General features: G+C 43.2%; 1 protein-coding gene across 2 annotated transcripts in view; it reads right to left on the bottom strand.

The window, feature by feature from the left end:
- Positions 1-23,788, bottom strand: part of PDE8B (phosphodiesterase 8B) — a 252,611-nt gene that overhangs the window by 103,193 nt on the left and 125,630 nt on the right. The window contains exons 2-5 of one of the 2 annotated variants that reach the window (XM_034656401.1): positions 19,297-19,353; positions 6,332-6,522; positions 2,880-2,939; positions 538-595 (exon numbers count right to left, since the gene is read on the bottom strand). In XM_034656401.1, coding sequence (XP_034512292.1) covers positions 538-595; positions 2,880-2,939; positions 6,332-6,522; positions 19,297-19,353 — 366 coding nt within the window. Of the gene's footprint in view, positions 1-537; positions 596-2,879; positions 2,940-6,331; positions 6,523-19,296; positions 19,357-23,788 lie in introns of both variants that reach the window. The other variant, XM_034656402.1, reaches the window with a different exon arrangement.

Raw genomic sequence — 23,788 nt, 5'->3', positions numbered from 1 at the left:
TCACCCCTGGAGTCACCCGGCTTCAGCTTCCCCTTGAACACCGGTGTTACTCCTACGCTTGTCACCCAAAGAACTTGTCCTTGCTGACGTTTATGGTTTAAACTAGGAGTCCACAGACGCCAAAGCCGTCGGGGCCTATCCCTGGGGTATAGGCTCTGACGAGGCCCTGATCCACACAGAACCCTGGGGGCCGATTTGGTGGACTTCACGGTGTCTATACTCACATATGTGTGTTGAGTCTCACTGACGGGACTCACTGAAGTGAGGTTACTCTGGGACGACAAAAGTTTGACCTGCTGTAGTAATAGGAGTTTTTAGGTCATTACACTTCCATAACTGGGACACATGAAGTTATGAAGGAAAAAGCTTGACTAGCAATTGCTGGTTACATCCTGTGAGAACAGTGACTTCCTTTCCCTCACAGTCCTGGGGCTCAACTCTCTTAAAGCTCCCATGTGGCTCTATGGCTATGCTGTTCCAGAGTCACAGGGGAGGCACCCGGACCACGGCGAGATGCTGAGTCTCGTACATACGTACCCTGTTGAAGCCTGCATGCAGGAGAGGGAGGACTGAGGCCTCTTCACGGTCACCCGATCTGCAGCAAAGCAGAAAATGCAGTCACTCAGCAGATACAAACCAGGGTTCCTCACACTGAAACATGGAGAGAGAGCAATGAGGCAAGCATGGCACTCGCTCTAACGGTGGCTTTCTGACCAGCATGTGCCCACGGGATGCACCGGCCTTCCGGGACCCACACCTGCCTTCCAGATGCAAAAAGAACACCAACAGTAGAGAAAACTCCAGCAGTGTGCCTGAAAGCATCGCCACAGGTACACATGAGCGGCCATCTCCAAAGCGGGGCTACCCTTGAAAGCTGCAACAAACGGATGGGACAAGGTAGGTGCAATGCTCATCCCAGACACCACTGCCCTTCAGGCTGTCCCCAAACCTTCTGGAAACACAACTGCCACCCCAAGACCTGGCTGGGTCCAACTCTCAATGTGAGTAAGACAACGGACACTACAGACTACAGGACCCCATTGCTCATGCAGAAGAAGGGTCATCAGGAATGCCACAGTAGAAGGGAAAAAGAGAAAAACGGATTAGTGTCCCTCATCTCACAGGAGGGTTTCCTTCACGGAGCCTACAGCTGGGTCTCGGAACTTCAGTCTGAGCACAGTGTCTGCTCGTCATGAGGACAAGCTGCAGCTCTGCCTCTGTCACTCTGAGAGAGAAGGGGCGTCCCTGAGATACCCAGCAAAGTCACATGGACTGTATACCTTGGAAAACAGAGAAGGGAAATGGAATAAGATGCTGGGTGGAGAAGCAGGTGGAGAACAGGAAGGGAAATGCCAGGGCTTGTTTGTGGCATGGCCTGTAGCTCACGCCTTCCCTCCAGGGAAAAGCAGCCCCCCTCGCTTCTCTACTCAGGATCCATGGGTTCGACCTTCTTTGACGGGTAAATGAGGAGGGGCACAGTAAGAGCCTGAAGGTCTTGACATTCTATTTCATAAGCTGGGTTGTGCAAACTCAGCATTCATTTTATTACTGTTCTCTATCTTTACAAAATATTTTATTTTAAAAATAGGGGGAAAAGGGTGGAAAATAACAAGCCATAGAAGTCCTTATTTGTCAAGGATTTGTGAGCTTTTCTGCTACATGACTAGAACAAAAAACTGTTTCACTTTTGGGTCCGTGGAATGAGCCAGCCTTGGGGAATATGGCGTGTGGCCTGGTATACTCCTGGAATCCATGCACAAGACTCGGACACCCTAGTAACCCCACACAGTGCCCACAAGATGAAATATAAGCAAGGGGGTGAGAAGGCTAAATATACCTTGGTCCCCCTCACTCGTTCCCCCTGAGACCCCATGTCCCACCAGAATGAGATAAGGCACCAATAGGAACAATTTCTTTCCTTTCCTTGGCCCAGAGCCCACAGTAGGAATCAAGTGAAGTGACACACCTCTTAAAAACAGACTCAAGGAATAGGTAAGGTAGAGTCTTTGGTTGGGGCAAGACTTTGAAGCCACGATTTCCTCCTATACCAATATGGCTTTCGAATGTGGTATTTCAAATCTCCCCTGGGCCAGAGACCTAAGTTCTCCTGTCTCTGGTGCTGGCTTATCCAAGAACCTGTGCCAGCTCCCACAACGAGGCCAAGTCCAGTAGGTCTTAGGCCCTCATCAAAGGCCTTATTCTCTCCAAAGTGAAGGATGGCCATTAAATACAACAATTTTGATACTGCAAGAATTCCAACGACTGTAGCTTGCACAAGCACCGTGTCTCCCTTTCATTCTAAGGGGTGGCCATTCAGACAACAAACCCAGCAGGGCAGCCTCTCATCCCACCATCTGGTACCTACAGCCCAATCCCCTTCTTTTGCCCTCCAACGGGGGCATACATCCTACCGCCCTGCTTCTAGACACAGAGCAGTCCTGACCCCAACTATACGATCTTTTCCTTCCAGTGTATTTTGTGCTACTTTGTTGTAATTTCTTTGCTGTAATTTGTTTCTTCTTCAGTGAAAAACAAGCAGCCTCACACCGCCTTTCTTCCAAGAAAAAAGAGGAGTGGGAACAAATTCTCTCCAGACATCTCCCTCAGATCTTCTCTTCATTTCTAGCACGTAACGAGCACCCATTTTTTCCTCATGCGTACTAGTATGGGTTAACAGCAGTTAAGGAAGACAGAGAAAAACCTAAATATATCCAGAACCTTGCAACGCAAAGAACACCCCCGCAAAGCGAGATCTAGAAAGTTGGTGCTGCAGAGCCAAGGGCATGCCCACTGCTTTGCTGGCTCAAAGACTGGATTCCATCAGACACACGTTCAGAATGAGCAGTCCTACTGCCAGCTGGGGGTGGAGGTGAGCTTACGCTTGTGAAACCACCGCAAGGATCACCGTGTGCTCGGAAGGATTTGTGGCCCGGATCGACCTGCAACGAGAAGGCTCCAAGTCAAACCAGGTGATCAGGGCTTTGTGACAATGAACGGAGGAACTTCACATTGAAAAATGGCACAAAACCCAATCTTCCTCTCAAGACAAAGCCTGAAAACATACGAAGATAACAAAGAAAGATGCCCTTGGAGATTAGGACAGTCTCTTTGTTTTCCTTTAACAACAACAACAAAAAAAGTTGTTTTTTTTTTTTTTAAATGCCTGGGCAGTTGTCCAATGGGTCAGATCTGCCAATTTTCCACTTCAAAAACTGGCAAATTCCACTTAAATTCCATGTTTTCTGACTGAAATTCCACTCTGCAAAGAAACTGGCAGTCCTACAGCTCTTCAGTTATCAGTTTGTACTCAGGGAGCTAATTGCATTGCATCTTTCTTTCTTTTAAAATAGTAGATAGCTCAGAAAGATGACCTTATAATAGAAATTAAAATACTTGCTGGCAGCTGGACATACCAACTCAGGTTGAAACCCGGAAGAGTGGTGCAAAGAGCCGCCTAATTTGTTTTGGTCGTATTGTTGTTTGAGCTGAAATGCTTTCACCAAGTGGGTCAAGAACAAGGGCCGGGCAATGCTGCGCTGCGGCCACTGTCCCTGCTGACCCCCCCGCCCCCGTACCATGACCACCTGTGCGTCATTTATTCCGCAGGACTGCAATAGGATTAGAATACGGAAGGCTCTAGAATTTTGAGGTCCATGCATCTTCTTACAACATGTGCTATTATATGCTACAGCCCCGATTCTGGATTATCCTGGTCGGGGCTCGTGAATTGGATGGACTATTAATAAAGGGCCATGTACTTGAATCTTAGTACAAATAAGCATGCTTGTTTTGACCCATTTCCTCAATCTGGACTCTGTTTATTTTGAGATCCCTGGGAAGAGAACCATCATCTCCAAGAACAGAAGGCTCAAGGCTGCTCTTGAGGAGTCTGTGAAACAACATGTGTTTGTTGATCTTTCTAGCTATTGGCATCTCAGCTCTTCTGCACTTCAACACGTTTGTCCTGCTGCTCCCCTAGAAAAAACCAGCTTGTACTGTTTCATTTCCTTCACCTCTCATGTTTCCTGACCTTTCTCAAAAAAGGTACTTTCCCCAATTTCCTATTCCTGGAGGCCTCACTCTACGTAGGTGGAAGGCTCAAGAAAGTGACCAGCTCTTGTGTTCCTGGGAAGTAAAGGTTCCCATGGTAGATAAATGGTATTTGAACAAACTTCTTAAGTTCAGTGCCTTAACTGACTGTGGGACAGGAAGAGTCAGTCAAGACCCCCTTTTAAGGCTAGCACAGACTACTTCCTTCTCAGCCACCCACAGCAAAGGTCTTGGGAAGGCCAAAGTACCATTTCTTTTCTACCTAAGAGCCTACTGAATTCTCAGCAGAAATACCAGTTACCACCTAAGTAAAAACAAAAACAAGCAAACAAAAAAACCCGGCATAGCAAGTCAGAGGTGTGCCTTCCTCTCTAGGGAGATACTAAGCACCTCTCCGCCTTGCGCAGCCCTTCCAACCTTGACTGAGAAGTCCAGGCTATGATGCTCGGCTGTGTTCGAAGGGGTGGGCTTTAGAGACTCAAACACGGTTATGAATGTAACTGGGCTGGAGCCCATGCTCTCTTCTTTTGAAGCTGGCTTCCATTTTGGGGGTTGCTTCCTGCTGCTTATCTCGTCTTTCTTACTCCCCCAAAGGAACTGGTATGGTCAGGGAGACCCGGACCTCTTCCTGGTTAAGAGGAAGAAAGGGGACCACAATGGGTGGGGCTGAGGTCCAAGGACCCATGTTAAGCTAAGGTCCAGTCTAGCTCAAAAATCCAGGGATCTTGGACCATGGGTGACAGTAAGGAATGCACACCTGCCAGGAGGGGGACAGGTCCTGGTGGCCGTGCAGTCAGGAGTCTGGCTGCCCTGAGCATAACCAGTAACAGTAAACACACCCCCCCCCCGTACACAACCTGACTTCTGACCTACACAGATCCCCCACTGTTTTTTTTTGTGCAGCCAAGATAAAAGTACATTTATTAGATTAAAAAAAAACAAACAAACCTAAGTTTCCTTACATACAAGGAAGATTGTAAAGCTTATCTGCTAAATTTCATCTTCACTGAATAAAAAGAATTTCTTTCTGCACCTGAATCGTGTCTTAAATCATTCTGGGTGCGCACAAAGGACTGTGGAGCTTCTACTACAAAATCCTTTAAGAAAATTAAGTCAAGACCAAGAAAAAGTAGATCTATTTATAAAGGACCGAATTCCATCCCATAGATCATTTAAAAAGAAAAGGTATTTTTTTCTTAGCATTTCTTACCTAATATTTCTTAGTATTTCTTTTCTTAATACTAAAAGTACCATCCAAATATTTTATGATACATTTATTGACATATATAATATTTTAAAAAGAAAATATTTCTATGAACAGTAAGATTATTTGAGGCCAGTAAGACATTTTAAAATAGGTTCTGTAAGAAAAAATTCTTCTTTGAGAAACTGAGAAGGATCAAAGAATAACAGGGCAATGCCTATGATGAGAAATGTCTCTTAATCCGATCATTTCTTGTCAGGGTGCCAAAGGATCTAAGAAGCCACTTCCTTACCTTTCATTTCACTTACTAATATTCCAGAAAATTCCAGCTCCATATGTAATTGAAGTCTGGGCTGGTCTAGCATTTAATTAGTGACCTCTTGCTGTCTAGCTTCAAAGCATTCCGCTTCTGCTAAATGGATCAGTTCATCCACAGCGAACTCATGACTGCATTTATTTATGAACAGGCATGCATTTCCCCCCAGAGTGCAAGCGTTTCTGTAAACAAGTGGGGAGTTTGGATCCCTGGAAGATTTTCTGTTGCTGCAGAGTGGATGCATTTGCTCCACGCGGGCTGTAGGATCTCCCCATCTGTGTCAGGCAGGGAGAAACGTATACTTCACACATTTCCGATGTTCATTTTGGGACGGAATAATGAAGTTTAAAATATCTGGTTTAAATCCAAACCCTATCTGTGTAATAAAAAACTGTGTAAATTTAAACGTCTCCTCTCTCTGTGTGTGTGTGTGTGTGTGTGTGTGTGTGTGTGTGTGTGTGTGTGTATGCACACCCGTGAATGATGAGCAATACTTGGGGGGAAAAAACACCTTGACATTTTCAGAGGCACCCAGCTCACACCTCTAAATTCACAGGAACTCCAAAGCGGGAAAACAGAAAAGGGGAGATAAATCCACAGTAGGAAATATAGCTTCCATCCCAGAAATCGGCAAGGACTGCTTAGACGCAGCAACACACATCTTAGAAATACGTGGGATGGAACTAAAGACATCTCTAAGTGACGGTCATTTTAGGCTATGAAGCGAACGTTTAACGAGCACGTTACATGAGGGAAGGTACCTGCACACCGCCTCTGCATCAAAGTTTCGAGTCTGTCTGTGATCTATTACGATAATTTCATGATGTTTATCTAGAAAGCATTCAAGGGCTGACTCTGGAGTCCGAGCAATATTGCATCTATAACCAGCTCTGTCACAGGCCCACCAGAATCCATCACTCTGACTATCTTCCTTTGCAAAGATCAGCAAAACCTGAAATACACACAGAAAAGCATCTTACAAGCAATCATCATCCTTACAGACTGTATTAAACACAAGCCTACAGTACTGGTTTAAAATGCGGCATCTAGAGAAGAGCTACCCGGGTTCAAACCCAGCTCCTGCAACTGGTCCCAGTGTGTCTTTGAACAAGGTATTTCATCCCTTTGTGGTACAGCTTCTCCACGGTCAGATGCGCCACCCTAGCCAGGTGGGACACCTGCATGAGCACAGAATAGGTGCTCAGTCATTCCGGGGGGGGGGGCTGTTACTCATTTTTCAGTTCCCGATTGGCTTTGTTGTTAAATATATTAAGCAGCGAAATTATTAACAGGATAATTAACACAGCTTGGACTATGGGTTCCCACATATGCATGTTTGGTTCCAGTGCAGGTGGTGTTGGTCTCGCAGTACCTGGAGGCCAACTCTCTGATCTTAGCAATTAAATCCCTGTAAAGACACAGGAAATGGAAGGAACTCAGAGCAACTTCAAAAACTAATTCTAATGCCCTACCCACGCTAGAACCTGGAAAGAATGACCATGCAACAAGAAGTTGATGGAGATAAATTGCTGAAAACGTGTCTCTTCTTGCCTCATTGAGAAGTGCAGTCCCACTGGAAAGAAAGTGGCTGGACTTCACCCTGCTCACCCTCACCAGCCCCTGGGCTCCAGCACCCAATGCCCTGGCAGAAAGCCAGAGACAGCCTTATCACCACCTGAAATGGTTCATGTGTTTGCTTGATCATGGTCTCTCTTTCCCACTGGGACTGAGCTTCAGGACCACAGGGAACTGCCTGCTAAGTTCCCGATTACCCCCACCCCCCACTCCCGTGCTCAGCACCAAGCCGGCACTTACTAGCTGTTCAGTAACTATCTGGTGAGGTAAAGGTTAACTACCTGTGGAGTTTCCTGCAAAACACAAAAGCATTTTACTATTATTAGAAATAAGAGGTCCAATAGATATACCTAATTATCTCAAGACATGGATAAAACGTTGAATGTTCTTCCAGCATCCATTCCTGGTTTAAAGAATTAGCAACAGAAGGGGTTTTGTTTCTTCCTCAACAAGAAAAGCCTTTAAACCAATAACCAGTATCATTCTTGATGATGAAATATAAAATGTGCTTCATTTAAATTCAGAAAGACAAACAGTCCAACCAGTATATTTTTAAAATATTTTATTAATTGAAAATTGGCAGTATATTGAAAAAATAGACACAACAGTCTAGTAAGCCTAACGCACCCATCACCCAGCTTCAGCAATAACCAATCCCGGGCCAATTTGTCTTCATTTCTACCCCTGTCCACTTTTCGACTCCGGCATTACTTTGCAGCAAAGCCTGCATATCACGCCATTTCAACCGTACAAATCTATTGAAGATAAAGACTGTTTAGGAGGATCTGGGGGGCTCAGTCAGTTAAGCCTCTGCCTTTGGCTTAGGTCATGATCTCAGGGACCCTGGGATGTGCTCCCTGCTCAGGAGGGAGGCTGCCTCTCCCTCCCTCTCTGCCTGCCGCTCCTCCTGCTTGTGCCCTCTCTCTGACAAATAAATAAATAAAATCTTCTATAAAAAAAACACATACACACACACACCCCACAATACCATTTCATTCCTAAACCTCTCCCATAGCTCAACATCATTAAATACCTGAATGTACCATAAATGTCATTTGTTTTACATTTGTTCAGATCATTTCCTGTTTCCCACATGTCACATTTCCAGAAGGGATAGAGTATTTTTCAACAGGATTTTGCCAATTTCGTCTTAGCACATGGGTTGAACTCACACCCTAATAACGCATAAGGCAGCCATACTTATTAAGAGCTCACCCTGGTCCGTTACTCCTCAGTCCGGAGTGCTTCTAAGAGTTTTTGACCACAGAGCTAACTTCTAGGAAGAAGTGGGAATGGCTCTTCCAAGACAACTGAAGGGCATCACCTAATGGATTTGATAATGAAGAGAAAGCCTTCGAATCAAACTATTAATAAGAGAGCTACAATAAAAAGTCAGGTAGATCAATTGGTTTGTGTGTAAAGTCAATAGCCCTCTACTTGGGGTAGCTATGGTGTCAACAAGAAAAACTCCATATACAGAGCCTCAGAGTCAGCAAAGGTGAGACAATTTCTTCTCTGGCATCTGTCTGGCTAAATGAGGGATTGCTGAATAATAATCTCACCACTTTATATTTCCTTTATACCTCTTGGCCTCAGTTGACTAGTACTGTAAGAACACAACTGTATTCCCATGTTGGACGTTGCTACAGATTAACCTCATAACCCTTGCATATCCTCACGCTAGGCTGTACTACTTGTGGAAAAATAAGGTCATTATTGGACAAAAACTTCCCAGGCACCTGTTATGTTCCAGGCACTGTTTTTCATTGCTTAGAATACACTGATGAACAGAATAAAGACCCCTCACACTACAGAGGTAGAAGGACCACAGCACGTGTAACAAGCAAGCAAACGGTACAGCAGGTTCGAAGCAGTAAGTGCCACCTCCAAGCAGGAGGGAGGGTGAGCAGCAGCCAGACTGGGCACCGACTGCAGCACTCAGGCGAGTAAGCCTCACTCACACGGTAACAGAGGCAACCAAAAAGGAAGAAAACAAAAAAGCCAAGCTGCTCTCTGAAGGGCACGTATTCTTAGCAGAAGGAATGCTTCTATCGGCCCCTACGGTGGGACTTGTGCCTGAGGTGTTCAAAGAACTATAAAGAAGCCCGTGTGACAGAGGGGAGGGTGAGAGGGAAAGTCTAGCTCACAGCAGAGGGTTACATCAAGGCAAGGCCATTTCAGCAACTTAAAGTAGATTTCGCATGAGAACTCACACACCTGACTCAAAGGGACAAACTCTCTTCATCAGGTCTTCTTATTTTCCCGTAGTGCTGACGCTTTGACATCTAGAGCCTTCTGGCCCTGCGGAGACTGTGCCTCTGAGCGTTGGTCAATTTGTAGAGGAAGCAGAAGGCTTGCCTAGGGAAGCACCCTTCGAAAGGAAACCAATCCAAAGCCCACACTCCTACCACATTTTTTCGTCACGCTTCAATGCATGGAACCACTCTCCACCTGCCCTCATCACTCGGGGCCAAGTACTGAACAACTAGGGACAACGGTTATACCCCAGATTGCCCTGAAATGCTTCATACCAGCCAAGCCTGCTTACCTTTCCTTACCCATTCCTTCCCACAGAAGCCGGGGGGAGGCTCTTGCCCCTATTTTCCCCTTGCTCTCTCTGCCTCCTGACCAACCCTGGTGTTGTGTGTGTGGTCCTTCAGGGCAAGGCACGGGCCCTCCTCTGAGTGACAGACTCTTTAATCATAGTCCATTCCTGATCTGTTGGCCTCACCGTACCTGAATAATCTATGTTTGAGAACAGGACTGTTTATATTATAAACGCACTCAGAGAATTTCTTTGGGTAGTTTTTAAAATTCTTCCCATTTAATGGGGCGCCTGGGTGGCACAGTGGTTAAGCGTCTGCCTTCGGCTCAGGACGTGATCCCAGCGTTATGGGATCGAGCCCCACATCAGGCTCCTCCGCTAGGAGCCTGCTTCTTCCTCTCCCACTCCCCGCTTGTGTTCCCTCTCTCGCTGACTGTCTCTATCTCTGTCGAATAAATAAATAAAATCTTTAAAAAAATAAAATAAAATAAAATAAAATTCTTCCCATTTAAGGATGATATATGGAACTTTTAAATTACTCTACTGTACACCTGAAACTAATCTAACACTGTATGTTAACTAACTGGAATTAAAGTAAAAATTCTAAAAATAATATTCTTCCCATCTATTAAAAAAAATCAGAAAAACTAGTTTTCAATAATTAAACTCCAAAGTGAAAAATCTACAGGAATAAAAATATATACATTTTGGAGTAGAGTACTATAGTAATTGCCTTTTTTTGGATGTAACCAGGCTCTGACTCTCCATTCTTATCTCCCAGCACAGCTGGGCTGATGATACTCTGTTTACAGAAATTTGGAATTTGAACAAAAGAGACACAAAGGCTGGGAACTGAGACCTGTGGCTCGGTAATAGTAGAGACAATAAAAAGCCTTCAGCTCCTACTGTGAATGTGCTCAGAGATGGCTCACCACCACAGCTTCTCAACTCCTTCTTGAAATCTATGAAGGAAAAAAACTGCACGAATATGTTTAATTCATTTATTTACTTGGTAGTCTAAGGCAGCTCTCACTTGTAACCAAAGAACAAAACCAAGAAGACCTTATTAAGCACTACAGTCTCTCACTCTATTTAACCTTCTATACATCAGTACTTCGTCTGTCAGAGATGGCCATTTTTAAATATTTATTGGCCATTCAGAGGCAAATCTCAAAATTTCAGAAAATATACTTTAAAAATCAGTTTTAAAGTATATAAATAAATTTGATTTGTGAAGAATAAAAGGTAATGGACTCTCTTTATTTGCTCTAATACGCAGACCATTCATTCAATGAGTATGTACTGATGATCGATCAGATAAGAACTGGGAGTAAAAAGCTGATAGGCATGGACATAGTCTAGTTTCTGCCCCTAGGAAGCAAGCAGGTCAGACAGTCGGGTAAAGATAAACACAATAAATACACTAGTGAGTGGTGACCACACCAGGTTACGGACACGACGCTTGGACAAGAATCTAGGTACAGGGGAATGGGCAGAAGGAAACAATTTTGTTACATCAACTTAACTGCACTGCCATAAACACACCCAAAGAGGAGAAAATCTTATCTGGGGTGAAGCCTGGGACAATGAGGCAACACCTTCCTTCTGGAACAGAGCTGGGTCTACTTGGGTCCTGTCCAGGATCAGAACACAAGTACAGGCAATCCTTGCTTCACGTGGTAGGGCCAGACTCTAAAAACCACCACAAAAGGCAATCTTAAACAATGGCAAAAATGACTGTCCTAGGACCTTAGAAATGTTTTCCAAACATGAAAACTTTCTGTTGGTTATAACTGTATGAAATCAAGTAAAACATTTTTTCAGGATGCTGTAAACTAAAACATTAGAAACTCTGAAAACTAAAATATTTTCTTTTTAAAAAGAACTAAGAGTGGCTTCAACAGTGTATGTCTTCTCTAAATTGGAGAAATTAAGGATACAGAGTGCAAGCATCTTTTCTATGCCTTGGTGTATTATAAAGCCCTAAGCCTGGGTCAACTCCAATGTTCTGGCCAATATTTTGTCTGCCCTACTTTCAGCTCCATGAAATATCCGCCTGAGTTCCATTAACATATAGTTTTCTACTTCCTCTGTGACATTTCATTCTTTTCACCACAAGCACTTGCTCACTGATTTTGATCATCACTGCAAGCTGATCTGCTCTGGCTGCAGATCGAGAATCCCTCCAGGTGCCGCTGTGAACATCCTCACTGTCAGCTCTCTCTCCTCTAACCGCATTTACAGTCAACCTCAACGTCCCTCTGGCATTATTACTTTGCATTTCTTTGATGCACTTTCTTCTCTGTTGGCTACTTCCTTCCTCTTTTGATAATCTATTAGAGTGTAATACCATGTAAGAGAGCAGACATGGCATTACGAGACCAACAGCTACACACTTCGCTGTCTGTGCTTGAATGGAAGAACAGGTGGGCAAAGACAAGTCATGAAGACTTGGAAAAAGGTGATGTGATTGGTTACTGATGGGGCTATACATTGGTCAATACCATCGTGGTATGTGGACTCAGGGGCAAGCAACAGAATCCGTATTTACTTCAATTCCTCAGTTAGAACACCAACGTGATTGCCATCGAAAACATGTTGTGGGGATCTGGCATGACTTATCTCAACTCTGAAATGTGTACATATTAAAACTGTACAAAGCAAGGGCTACCTCTACTGCTTTTCAAATATAACTCCAGAGACTCCAAACTCCATGCGAGGCCCCTCTCTTCCCGCAGAGAGAGTACTACCTAAAGATTATTAGAGCCACGGTGTTTTATTCATCTCGCCATCCTAGCTAGAGTGATGACGTAAGGGCTGATTCAGGGCAGGGCTAAGAGAATCCAGTGCAGTGGTCTGGTGTGAGCAGCTGCAGAGGGGTAACACAGACCACAGGTAATTAGGGTGTGGGTGGGGGGTGTCCCAGTGGCAATGACAAGAACAGAGGCCAGGGCTCTCTGGACTCCTGCGAGACAAAGGGACTCTGGGGGTGATCCATCACCCCCCATTCCACAGATAAGGACAACACGTTCCCAAAACCAAGCATCATCCCAGCCCCCACTTCAGTGAGCTTGCCATAGCTCCAGGGGATGTTCTCTTGCTTTGGGGGAAATCCTCATAACCTTTCCTTTGATAAGTTTAATCCACAAAAGTATCTTTGAGGAGAGCAATAATCGGTCTAGGATAGTCAAATTGGAATGTTACTATTTTCTCTGGTGAAGGCTAATTATGAAAAACATGAAGATAAAACTAACTTCTCAACCTGAGGAACATAAACGTTCATTATCAGTATTTTTTTTTTTATCAGTAATAATGCCTCGACACATTTCCCGTGCATTCCCAATGTCTGCTATTATGCGTCAATTTTCAAGATACTTGGTTTGGCTTTAAGCAAGTCTTGCTAACAAACAGCTTCTAGAATAGATCACATGTATAGATTATAGTAGTTGTACCCACACATTAAACCATTGTCAATGGGGGGGGGTCAGTAGGAGCAAATGGTTTGAAAACTTTCTTTAATTGTCCCTAGAAAAGTGATGCTAATAACAGCTACAGTTTGATGAGCATTTAAGGGCCGCCATTATACTGAAAGTACTTTAAACACAGGATCTTATTCAATAACCCTTTAACAATTCTTGGAGGTGTGAATTATCCCCATTTGTAAATCTGGAAACAAAGGGTTGGAATGGATAAGAGCCTCCCCTACAGCCACACAACTATCAGTATATGAACTGTAGCCTGACTCCACAGCCCTTGTAATCACGTTAGTTTTTATTTGTTTTGTTTTTACCCCCTCAAATACGGGACCAAAAGTCCTCCCAACTCTGTAGTTCCATGTAGCTGGCAGGGCTGGGTGGAAGCTAGGACTTGGCAGTACAGTTAAGGAGAGATAGGATGGGATATGTAAGGATAGCTACCCATGAGGCCACCTGAGCTCCAATATTTAACAGTTCCAGACAATCTGTATCCGTGTAACATGGAAGAATAAAATTTTAAAGCTAAGTACTGCCTTGGTAGGAAAAGCTTAGACCACAGTTCTGAGTATCATTTGCAAATCCAGTTGAAAAGTCCAGTTGGAGTGGGAGGAGAGGGGAGGGCACTCTAAGCAGAAACACGTCAATTCTACACACTCAACAAGTAAATATCCTCGAGGCATTGAAGAAAAGTGCACTTCATTTTGAAATGTCAATATGAATCTATTGCCTCGTAACATTTCCCCTACTTTTAACTTTCTTGCCGAGACTGGAAAACAGGACTTTTACTGTGAGGCACAGCCACTCACCCAGGAGAGATGTCCTCTATGATACCATGCTGTACTTTTCTCCAACACCCTCCCCATTCCCCTTCTCACACTGCTCTGGCCAGCTCACTGAGGGTGAGCGGAGCCCCATGTTCCATGTCCTGACATGGGAGCAAGTTCCCCCTAGTGAACTTAGAAATGCACCCTCAAAAGCAACCCTATCCTCAAGTATTCTTATCAACAAGTACCTTCCAAGCCCTAAGGACCCTGGCTGATGTAGCTAATACTTTCAGCATGCCACTGCACTCACAAAAGGTATTTTTTGCCAAGTCAGGGGAAAACAAAAAACAAATACAAAGGCGCTAGGACATAGGATTTTTCTATGACAGTTGCAGTATCAGTAGCAGAAGCACAAAAACACTTAACTAGGTGTCACTGTCCCTGCAGTTGGAGTGTTACAAATACCAGAACTGACTGAGCAGACCTGTCGGGGTGGTCAGGGAGCACTGTGCAGCCTCTCTTCCCTTGCGGCCCCTACGGAGCCTTGAACATACAGGTGCTCTGTCCAATGTTTTTGGATGGATCCACAGAACTACATTTCAATACGACCAAGTAGGAATGGCATCCTTAGTTCTAAGGTGAGCTTTTAAAACATTATTCTTTCCCTCACTCAGAGAGGTCCTGTTGACCACTGGCATCTGCTGTCATTTGCGGCCAAACTCATGTGATGCGAATCAGGCAGGGTACACAGTAGCACTAGAAAGATTCCAGGTCTTGCACTGGGTGAGGAGTTCACAGTATTCATTTTGTTATTTCATAGCTTATGCATACAAGCTAACAATAAATCCAGAAGTATGGACAACTGTTTTTCAGTAATGGAGTATAGTACAGCTGTTAATGGGAATTCAAATTCTACCAAGGACTAGATCACATTTGATAGGACAGAATACAGTATCTGTTATAAAATTTGACTGGCAAGCATGCATATTAAAATATTACTTAAGGGTAACCAACAAAAAGAAAAAGAACCAACACCAAAGTTTAAAACAAAAAATTCTGGGGGCGCCTGGGTGGCACAGCGGTTAAGCATCTGCCTTCGGCTCAGGGCGTGATCCCAGCATTCTGGGATCGAGCCCCACATCAGGCTCCTCTGCTATGAGCCTGCTTCTTCCTCTCCCACTCCCCCTGCTTGTGTTCTCTCTCTCGCTGGCTATCTCTATCTCTGTCGAATTAAAAAAAATAAAATCTTTAAAAAAAAAAAAATTCTGAAAACTGCCAATTTGACATAAAGCAGAAATATAAAGAAAAATGTTAAGATAGCAAATATAAGACTAATTTTATCAGTATTCACACTCGATGTAACCAGACTGAATTCAATTAGAAGACAAAAAATCAGGGGGCGCCTGGGTGGCACAGCGGTTAAGCGTCTGCCTTCGGCTCAGGGCGTGATCCCGGCGTTACAGGATCGAGCCCCACATCAGGCTCCTCCACTATGAGCCTGCTTCTTCCTCTCCCACTCCCCCTGCTTGTGTTCCCCTCTCTCGCTGGCTGTCTCTATCTCTGTCAAATAAATAAATAAAATCTTTAAAAAAAAAAAAAAAGAAGACAAAAAATCAGAATAGATTTTGGAAAAATAAAAGCTATGTGCTGCTTATAGTAGGCATATTTAATATAAAGTTATAAAGCAAAACTGAAAATGAATAGCAAAAACATACCAGAAAAAAATGAACCAAGAAAGGCTGGTGTGGCAACATTACCAACAGATAAAACAATGTAAGGCAAAAGTTTAAAAAGATACCTCATAATAAAAGGGACGGTCACCAGGAATATATAATAATCAAGAATAAACAGTAACACCAGACACATAACATCATCAAGTATTAGCAGATACTGATAACATAGCCATTGCCATAGAAACTGAAAAAAATTAGTCAAAAAATTAAAATATAGTTTGAATAGCGTAATTGGTAAGGCTGAATTACTTCATGTATGTAGACTCTCCTATTCAAATAGAGAAGCATCTTTAAAAGCTTTCTGTTGAATATTAATTTCAAAATTGGTTACATTATTGCCCAAACAAGTTGCAACAAAGAATCAGTAACAAAGGCATCAAATGCAATGGAGGATTATATAGTCTTTTCAACAAGTGAAGCTAGAACTAGACATCAATATGAGGATAAAATATGAGCTTTTAGCTCCTTATCATCCCATATCCCAAAATGAACTTGAGATTGATTATATATCTAAAATTGTTAAACAGTAGTTTCTAGGAAAAAAAAAAAAAGACCCTAAGAAATTATCTTCTCAACCTGGGAGTAGGCAAAGATTCTTAGAATACAGCAAGCAATAACCATCAAAGAAAGGATTAATTAGGTTAAATCAAAATTAAATTTTGCTCAAAAGCCAAAGTTAAGAAAATTTATAGAAGAACCAGATTGGAAGAAAATATTCTCAAAATCTGACAAAGGACTTGTGAAAAGAGTATATGAAGAACTACAATTCAGTAATGTTTTAAAAGTCAATCCAATTAAAAATAAAGAGACTTAACCAAACATTCACAAAAGATAAAAGAATGGCCAATAAGTCAATAAAGTGCTCAACATTATTAGTTATGGAGGAATGCAAATTTTATTCACAAGATAAATGGCTAAAATTAAAAGACTGAAACACCAATTATTACCAAGGATTTGGAGTAACCAGAACTCTCATATTGCTTGTAGGAGTATAAAACATTAACAACCCATTTGATAGGACATATGGAAGTCTCTTAAAAAACTAAATACATCATTGTTTTGGAGTTTCTAACAAAACAACTAGGCTAGTAAAATGAAATAAAACTTATTCAAATTGGAAAGGAAGAATTAATAGCATGACTTTATATATAGAAAATTCTAAAGAATCCACAAAAAAGTCCAAGAGCTAATAAAGGAACTCAGCAACGTTGCAAGATACAAGATAAAAAAACAAAAATAGTGTTTCTATATACTAGCAATGAATAACCCAATAACTAAATTAAGGAAATGATTCCATTTGCCACAGACTCAAAAAATAAAGTACTTTAGGAATAATAATCAAGTGTCAAAGACATACACTGAACACTAAAAACATTATTGAAAGAAGAAAATTCAAAGAAAGGTAAAAACCTCTGTATTAACAAATTGGGAGACAAAATTGCTAACGAGGTAATACTTGCAAAATTAATTTATAGACAATGCAATCACTTAGGGGGCTCACACTTTGAAGCACAGCAATCAAGAAATAGGGCAGACATATACACCAATGGAAGAGAAGTGAGAATCCAGAGATAAACCTTCACAGTTGTGGTCAGTTGATTTTTGACAAACATGCCAAGACAATTCAACAGGAAAAGAATACTCTTTTTAACAAATGATGCTGTGACAACTCAACATCCACATGTGGAAGAATGGAGCCCTATCTCACACCGTATCCAAACAGTAACTGAAAACGGACCACAGAGCTAAATGTAGGAGCTAAAACTCCTCGAAGAAAACAAAGCAGTGTATCTTTGTGATCTTACATTAGGGAATAGACTCTTACATAAGACAACACATGATGTTGAATAAAGAAAAACTTCCTAATGGTGCCTGTAGCTTGATGCCTTTCAAATAAATCTTAAAAATACCCCAAAGTAATTATGAATGGACACACACATATGTGGAATAAGTACACAAACGCCTAGCATAATAAATTTCCAAGTACTGGTTACTTCTAGGGGGGGGGGATTTCGGGGTGGGGGGAGGGCAGGAGGATAATTAAGGGTAATGTTTTGTTTCTGAAAAAAACAAAAAACAAAACTTCAAATAGAAAAAGTATACTGTTAATATTTGATGAAAGTGGTACGGCCATACCCATGCACCTTTATGAATATTTGAAATACTTTACGATTTGACAAATTACATCTTTTTTTTAAAGGAAAAAGACATCCTTATCATGATCATTAATTTCCAGTACAGCACAGGGCAAAAATTAAGGTAAATTAAACTAATTGATCTAAAACTCCACTAATCACAAGAAACATTCAGGAAATTGCTTTGGGAATAAACACTATTATTAGATCCTTTGTCATTGCCTTCATTCAAAACGGAGAACAAAGTCCATGCCCCAGAATGGTCACTGGAATTTTCCACTCGTTTGTATTCTATACAAATAGTTGTGGCTTATGTTTATTTTAGTAAATTCTTTTTTCTCCCTCTACTCCTAAATTTGTTTTCATCAAATTTTCCCAAGCTTAAATTTCTTCCTTTTGTTTTTTTCCTTTCCCTAGATTTGTATTTCTTTTCCTAAGCAACAATAAAACATTATTTTCTTTTCCATTTGCTCATAAATCAAACAGTACATTTCCTTGTTTGGTTTTTCACTTTCAACTACATGTTGGGTTGCTTACATTTTTTTCTGCATATTCACTTTTCCCAAGTACAAGACATGCTTCCAGGTGTTAACAAGCTAACTTTTAACAGGGAGAAGGCTCACTGATGTAGGCCCATCAGGAAGATGTGTATGCAACAGGGATTTAACAATAATCACTTTTCACTTAAAAGGGTACAAACCCCTCCAGGCATGTTTCTCTGAAGGGGCCATTGGATGTTGAGAGCTGTAGAGAGGACAGTTGTCAAGTTGCTGCCATTATTATAGTGAGGTGAATCCCACAGGCACCCAGCCTTCTCTTCCTAGAGCCAGCCCCCTCCGTGTTACAGAGTCTAGACCACTGCCCGGCTCAAGTCACAGGGGACAAGAAAGGGGAGTCTCCTGTCATCTTTTTGACCCAGCCAACAGCAGTTGTCATTACAGAGACAGTCTACTGCCAAGCAGTCTCCTGGGCACTCAATACAATTTCATTTAACCCATCATTCCCCAAGCGAGAGGGCGATTATCTCTACTTTACCGACAGGACACTGGGTGGAAAAGTCAAGCAATACAAGCGAGATCCCCCAGCTTTGCAACCCGGCTGGAATAGCCAAGGTTCACATCCAACCTTGGCTCCTGGCAAGTGCCCTGCTGTCTGCCCCCCACAGCTTCTTCGCCCTCCAGCTACTGCAGGGTGTGGAGTAGACCAGTTTTCTGGTGCAAGAGCTGTTCTCCCTCCCAACCACGCACCCTACCTACTGTATTTATGTTCACGGCAGGGCAATGTTTAAGTCCTCAAGGAAACGGTTTGATTCGTCAAGCATGGCATTAACAGAAACAAGCATTTCCATAGAGGCATCGGTACACAGGAGATCTGTACGCACAGGCGGGTTCGCAGGGGCAGGGCTGGCTACCTGCTGGAGTATGGAGAGTGCCCCTCCGAGGGTGCTCCTCTAACCACGTGCTCCCGAAACAAAGCCCCACGCATACTGCAGGCCTACCTGAATAGGATCCTGCGTCAGTCTCATGGGCCCAATGCGCACCTCCGCAGACGAGACCTGCTAAAGAAACGACACCATGTGAGATGTGCCACGTCGAACTACAGGAACTGACCGGTTCTTCCTTGCTTAGGATACTACGTGATGCTGCTTTGCAGACACGAGCTACAAGGATCCAACTTACTGACACAGAGACCGTTTATAAAACATATACAGCATGATCCTGGTTTCGCATAAGAATACATACATTTATATGCATTGAAAATGTCCTGGAGGATAGCCAATACTAAGTAGTGGATTTCAGGTTGTTTTTACTTCGAGTACATGGATTTTTATAATAAGCAAGTACTGCTTTACGGGAGAAAAACCCATCATTACTTTCTGCATACCTACTATGTGTTCAGCACCATGCTAGACAGTTTTTATTCAAACATCCCCAGTAAAGCTTTTTCTCAAATGTGAAAGCAAAAACATGTGAAGAGCTGCTCTTCTATTTACTTCTTAATTTTCTTATCCTCATGCTTTTGTATGAGGCATACCCATGTTTACCATGAATAAACTCATTTGAATTGCACTTCCTCCAATAATCCGAGCAAGCCCATACCATGACTGCAGAGGCCAACTGTGCCCTATCACTCAGTCCAGGAATGAGCTGAGGTGTTCACTGGCCAACACCATCTAACTGCCTTCAGCTCCTAGCACAGAACAAGTATTTGTCAGTAATAGCTTTGCTTGGATTTCTAGAAGTGACTCTTACTAGGTAACTCTATGGAGGCTCTTGACCTCACATCCAAGGATCTAATTTTGTTTTTCTCCAAGAGGAAGCAGTCATTTTGCACCACTTGGAAGCTTATCCTGCGTTCTACACACTAGTTTGGCCCCTGTCAGTCAAATGGTACACCTTCAGCAAGCATAGAAAGTCACAGGACTGGAGGTAACTCAAGAATGAGTCAAGGGCCAGAGGAGGCATTTATCAGTGAATAAAAGCAGAACTTCAAGTTACAATTTTGAAAACTAAAAATTTCCCTTTCTCCTTTCTTCCCTTTTCTCTGTGCTTAATTCCTGGGGGCATGGTGTGAATCTTCTCCAAAACATGACTGAACAGATGACATTTTTTTCCTCTTTTAGGTTAATCCCTCAACCCCGGCTTCACTGTGTGAGGCCATGACGCTGGGGGCTCTGCCTCTCACCAACCCAGCCAGCATACAACTCAAGTCCTCCAGTGACTGCTCAGCAGAGGCCATCGGTCCTCTGTGCCGGGCTCTGCTGGGTGAGGCAGCCTCCGGACAGTGGGCCCTTGTAGGAGGGCCGACACAATTCATACCGACTTGGGGCCTCGAGTCCCTGAGCCCATGGACCAGTGACGAGTTCTTTCAGTGTTTTACTGCTGTCTTCACGCAGAAGAACATGTGATCCTATGCTTCTTTCCTTCAAACAAAACAATATCCAGCCAAGTGTTCTTGCTGACACCAGCACCCAGCATATAAGCACAGCCTCAAGAATGATTCCACGGAAAAACCAGCAGTACCCGCCTCCTGTGTCACCGGCACTCAGCAGCCCAACCAGCACCCTGGCTCTACCACAGTGTTTATTTCTCTGAAACAGACATGGTCCTGAAAAAGCAGTGTAACTGCCAGAATTTTACTAAAAAGCTCATAATTAAGAAGTGAAGCCAATTTGATACACTAAGATCAAGTTGACTGATTATCTAGGCATCTTTTCATGGTCCCTGTGATCTCTCTTGGGTTCACTGCACCCACCACACACCTAAATCCTGTCCAGTAAGGCTATAGGTTTTCTCCAGCAAAACTGGCTCCCCAAGGGGTCATCCAGGGGAAGGAAAAACAAAAACAAAACAAAACAAAATCAATGAAATGCGTAGTATAAAGTTTAAAAGGAATAAAATAAAAAGTGACTCAACTTTGGAAGGCTAAGGGACAGGGGGAAGGATCCCTGCTAGAAGGGCACAGACCACCCAAAAAACAATTCACTCTTAACCAATACTTTTCTATCTAACTTCGTAAATAACCAAGATGTGCACAAAGTAATTATATAGGTACTTGGTGTGTGTGTTCGTGTTGATTGAGAACTCACAATACTCTCCTGATGAAATCTCTGTAAAACAAATCCCGTGAAACAGTGTAATGACTATTGGCACACAAATGGTTGGATTCTTTTAAAGAAAATAATTCTCATTATTGCCTCCTATTCATTTAGGCCCACAGGATCCTATTGTATTTCAGCTTTTTATGTAACTGAATTTAGACAGGACCAAGGTCAAGTCACTTTTCACGTAGGTCTCTTGGTGGGATAAAGCCCTGAAAGGCAGCATTTATGGGTCTTTATTATCAACATTAAAAAGAAAGTCAATTCCATTTTCCTTATATGTAAGGAAATAATGACTAATTTGGAGTAATTCTGAAATAAAGTCCTTGCGTTGTTGACAACACAGGGAAATCTCTTCAACGATGAGCATTTTTTGTCATGCATTTTATGTCTTTAGAAAGCAGGATCTTTTTGTTGGAACTATCAAGGAAGCTCAGCATGTTAGCTTCCCAGGAGCTGTGAAGCTCTGAATAAAGAGGAAGAGGAGCTCTGATGGGAGGAGAAATACCTTCCGAATAACTTCTGATCACAATTCAGAAGAAGGGGGAAGAAAACACCCCTGAAGTTTATTACCTCATTGGTATGTGGTACAATTTTTCAGGTACTTTTCTTCTTTTATTTTTAGGATGTAAATATTACTCTTTTTAAAATTTTTAGCTAATAAGGAAACAGGCCCAGAGTTGAGAAGATGGTGAAAAACTGACATGTTAAAACTTCTGTCATAGGTTAGATACTGCGGTAGAAGCTTAACATATATTTTCTCATTTAAGTCTCAAAATTCATGTCATTATTTTAGCTCTGAATTAGAATAGGCTCAGTTATACTGTGGGATCAAAGAGACCCCAAATCTCAGTGGCCTAATAATATAAAGATTTTTTTATTCATACGAAATTCACCATGGTTCCAGGTGACTTTCCAAAGCAATTCCTCCTTGTGCTTACTTAGAGGTCCAGGCCAAGACAAAGCCAAGGGGAAAGTCACAGGAGACTCAAGCATGGGTTTTCAAAACCTCAGTTTGAAAGTTACACACAGTACTTTCCCTCACCCACTGGCTGCAGCTAGTCACATGGCCCCACTTCACTGTAAGGAGGTGGGAAATCGAAGGAAGCCAAAGGGTAGTAGTTACATAGGCCTTTTTAAACTTTGCCAGGAGAACATCTGAGGGTCCTGTGAACACTCCTCATGCCCCCTGCTTTCGCCCAGGGACTGTGCTAGGCACTTTCACAGGAGTGACCTTAGTAGGAGACAGGCAATGCCACTGAGTGACAGCATAGAATTTTCAAAGTGACACCTGTCCTAGAACATACCCTTTTCCTGCTCAACAGCCAAGACACTACATCTTTTTTCACAAGCATGAGCCCCCTGCTTGCAGCCAGCCCTTTAACCCCTGCCTGACCCAGCTCAGCAGGAAGCTGCCACTGGAGGCAGAGCCCAGGAGACAGTACTGCAAGTTTGGTCAACCTTCTCCAAGACCCCTGCCTCTCCCGTCTCTGCCCACTTCCTCCCAAGCCCTCTTCACTGTGCCACCCTCCACCTCCACCACCCAGCTTGAGGCCTCCGTTCACCAGCTCCTCTACTCCTGACCTACACCTAGCTTCCTATCTCTGGGCTTCCCTCATCCTTCTTAGGCTGAGCTCCCATTCATCTGACCTTGGCTTCCATGTCCAGGAGAGGCCAACTATCTCAACAGACTGGCGGCACTTCTCCTTGCCGGCGCCTCGGGCTGGCACAAGGCAGTGCCCAGCAGAGGCCACGCTGTAGCAGGTCCGCTCACAGGAGCAGCCGCCTGCAGAGCTGGGTTTCTGACACAGGAGCCGACTGCCCACATGTCTTCAACCCATGAAAGAGTATTTATGAACAAGAACAGGAGACCATTTACTGATGTCTCTGGAACCAAGCCAAGAGTCTCTACTTCAAAGAGTGAACTTTGAGCAACTGCAGACGCACAGATCCCCAGTGAGTGGATGAACTCTGATTCCAGGAAGTAAAGAAGTTGGCCAAGGTCACAGAAGCAAGGAAAGGATGGGGTCATAGATAACCTAATTCCAGTGCCCAGGGGGAGAGGAGGATGGGACAGGAATGAGCAGAGACACACTTCCTAGCCACTCTGACCATACAGCTTTCCCCAACAGCCCAGCGAGGAAGGACTGCCGACTGACAGTGCAGTTTTAACTATCCCATCTTTCCAGGGTGTCAGACATTCACACGTACACACGTGTGTACAGGGTAACACACGTATACTGCAGCAGGGTCACCAATTCACACTCAGGTGAGTTGGCTCTCTAGGGAAAAAAGTCTTATTTTGTAGCATTTGCTGATTCTCTGGTATAAATACCTTCACTTTAGTTAATCTCAAGCTAGCAACATAGATCCCTCACTGTGCAACTGG

Source organism: Ailuropoda melanoleuca, chromosome 3, assembly GCF_002007445.2.
Source record: "Ailuropoda melanoleuca isolate Jingjing chromosome 3, ASM200744v2, whole genome shotgun sequence".
NCBI classification, from domain to species: Eukaryota; Metazoa; Chordata; class Mammalia; order Carnivora; family Ursidae; genus Ailuropoda; species Ailuropoda melanoleuca.
Note: the sequence above shows the minus strand (reverse complement) of the source record. Positions and strands in the feature narration are given on the sequence as shown.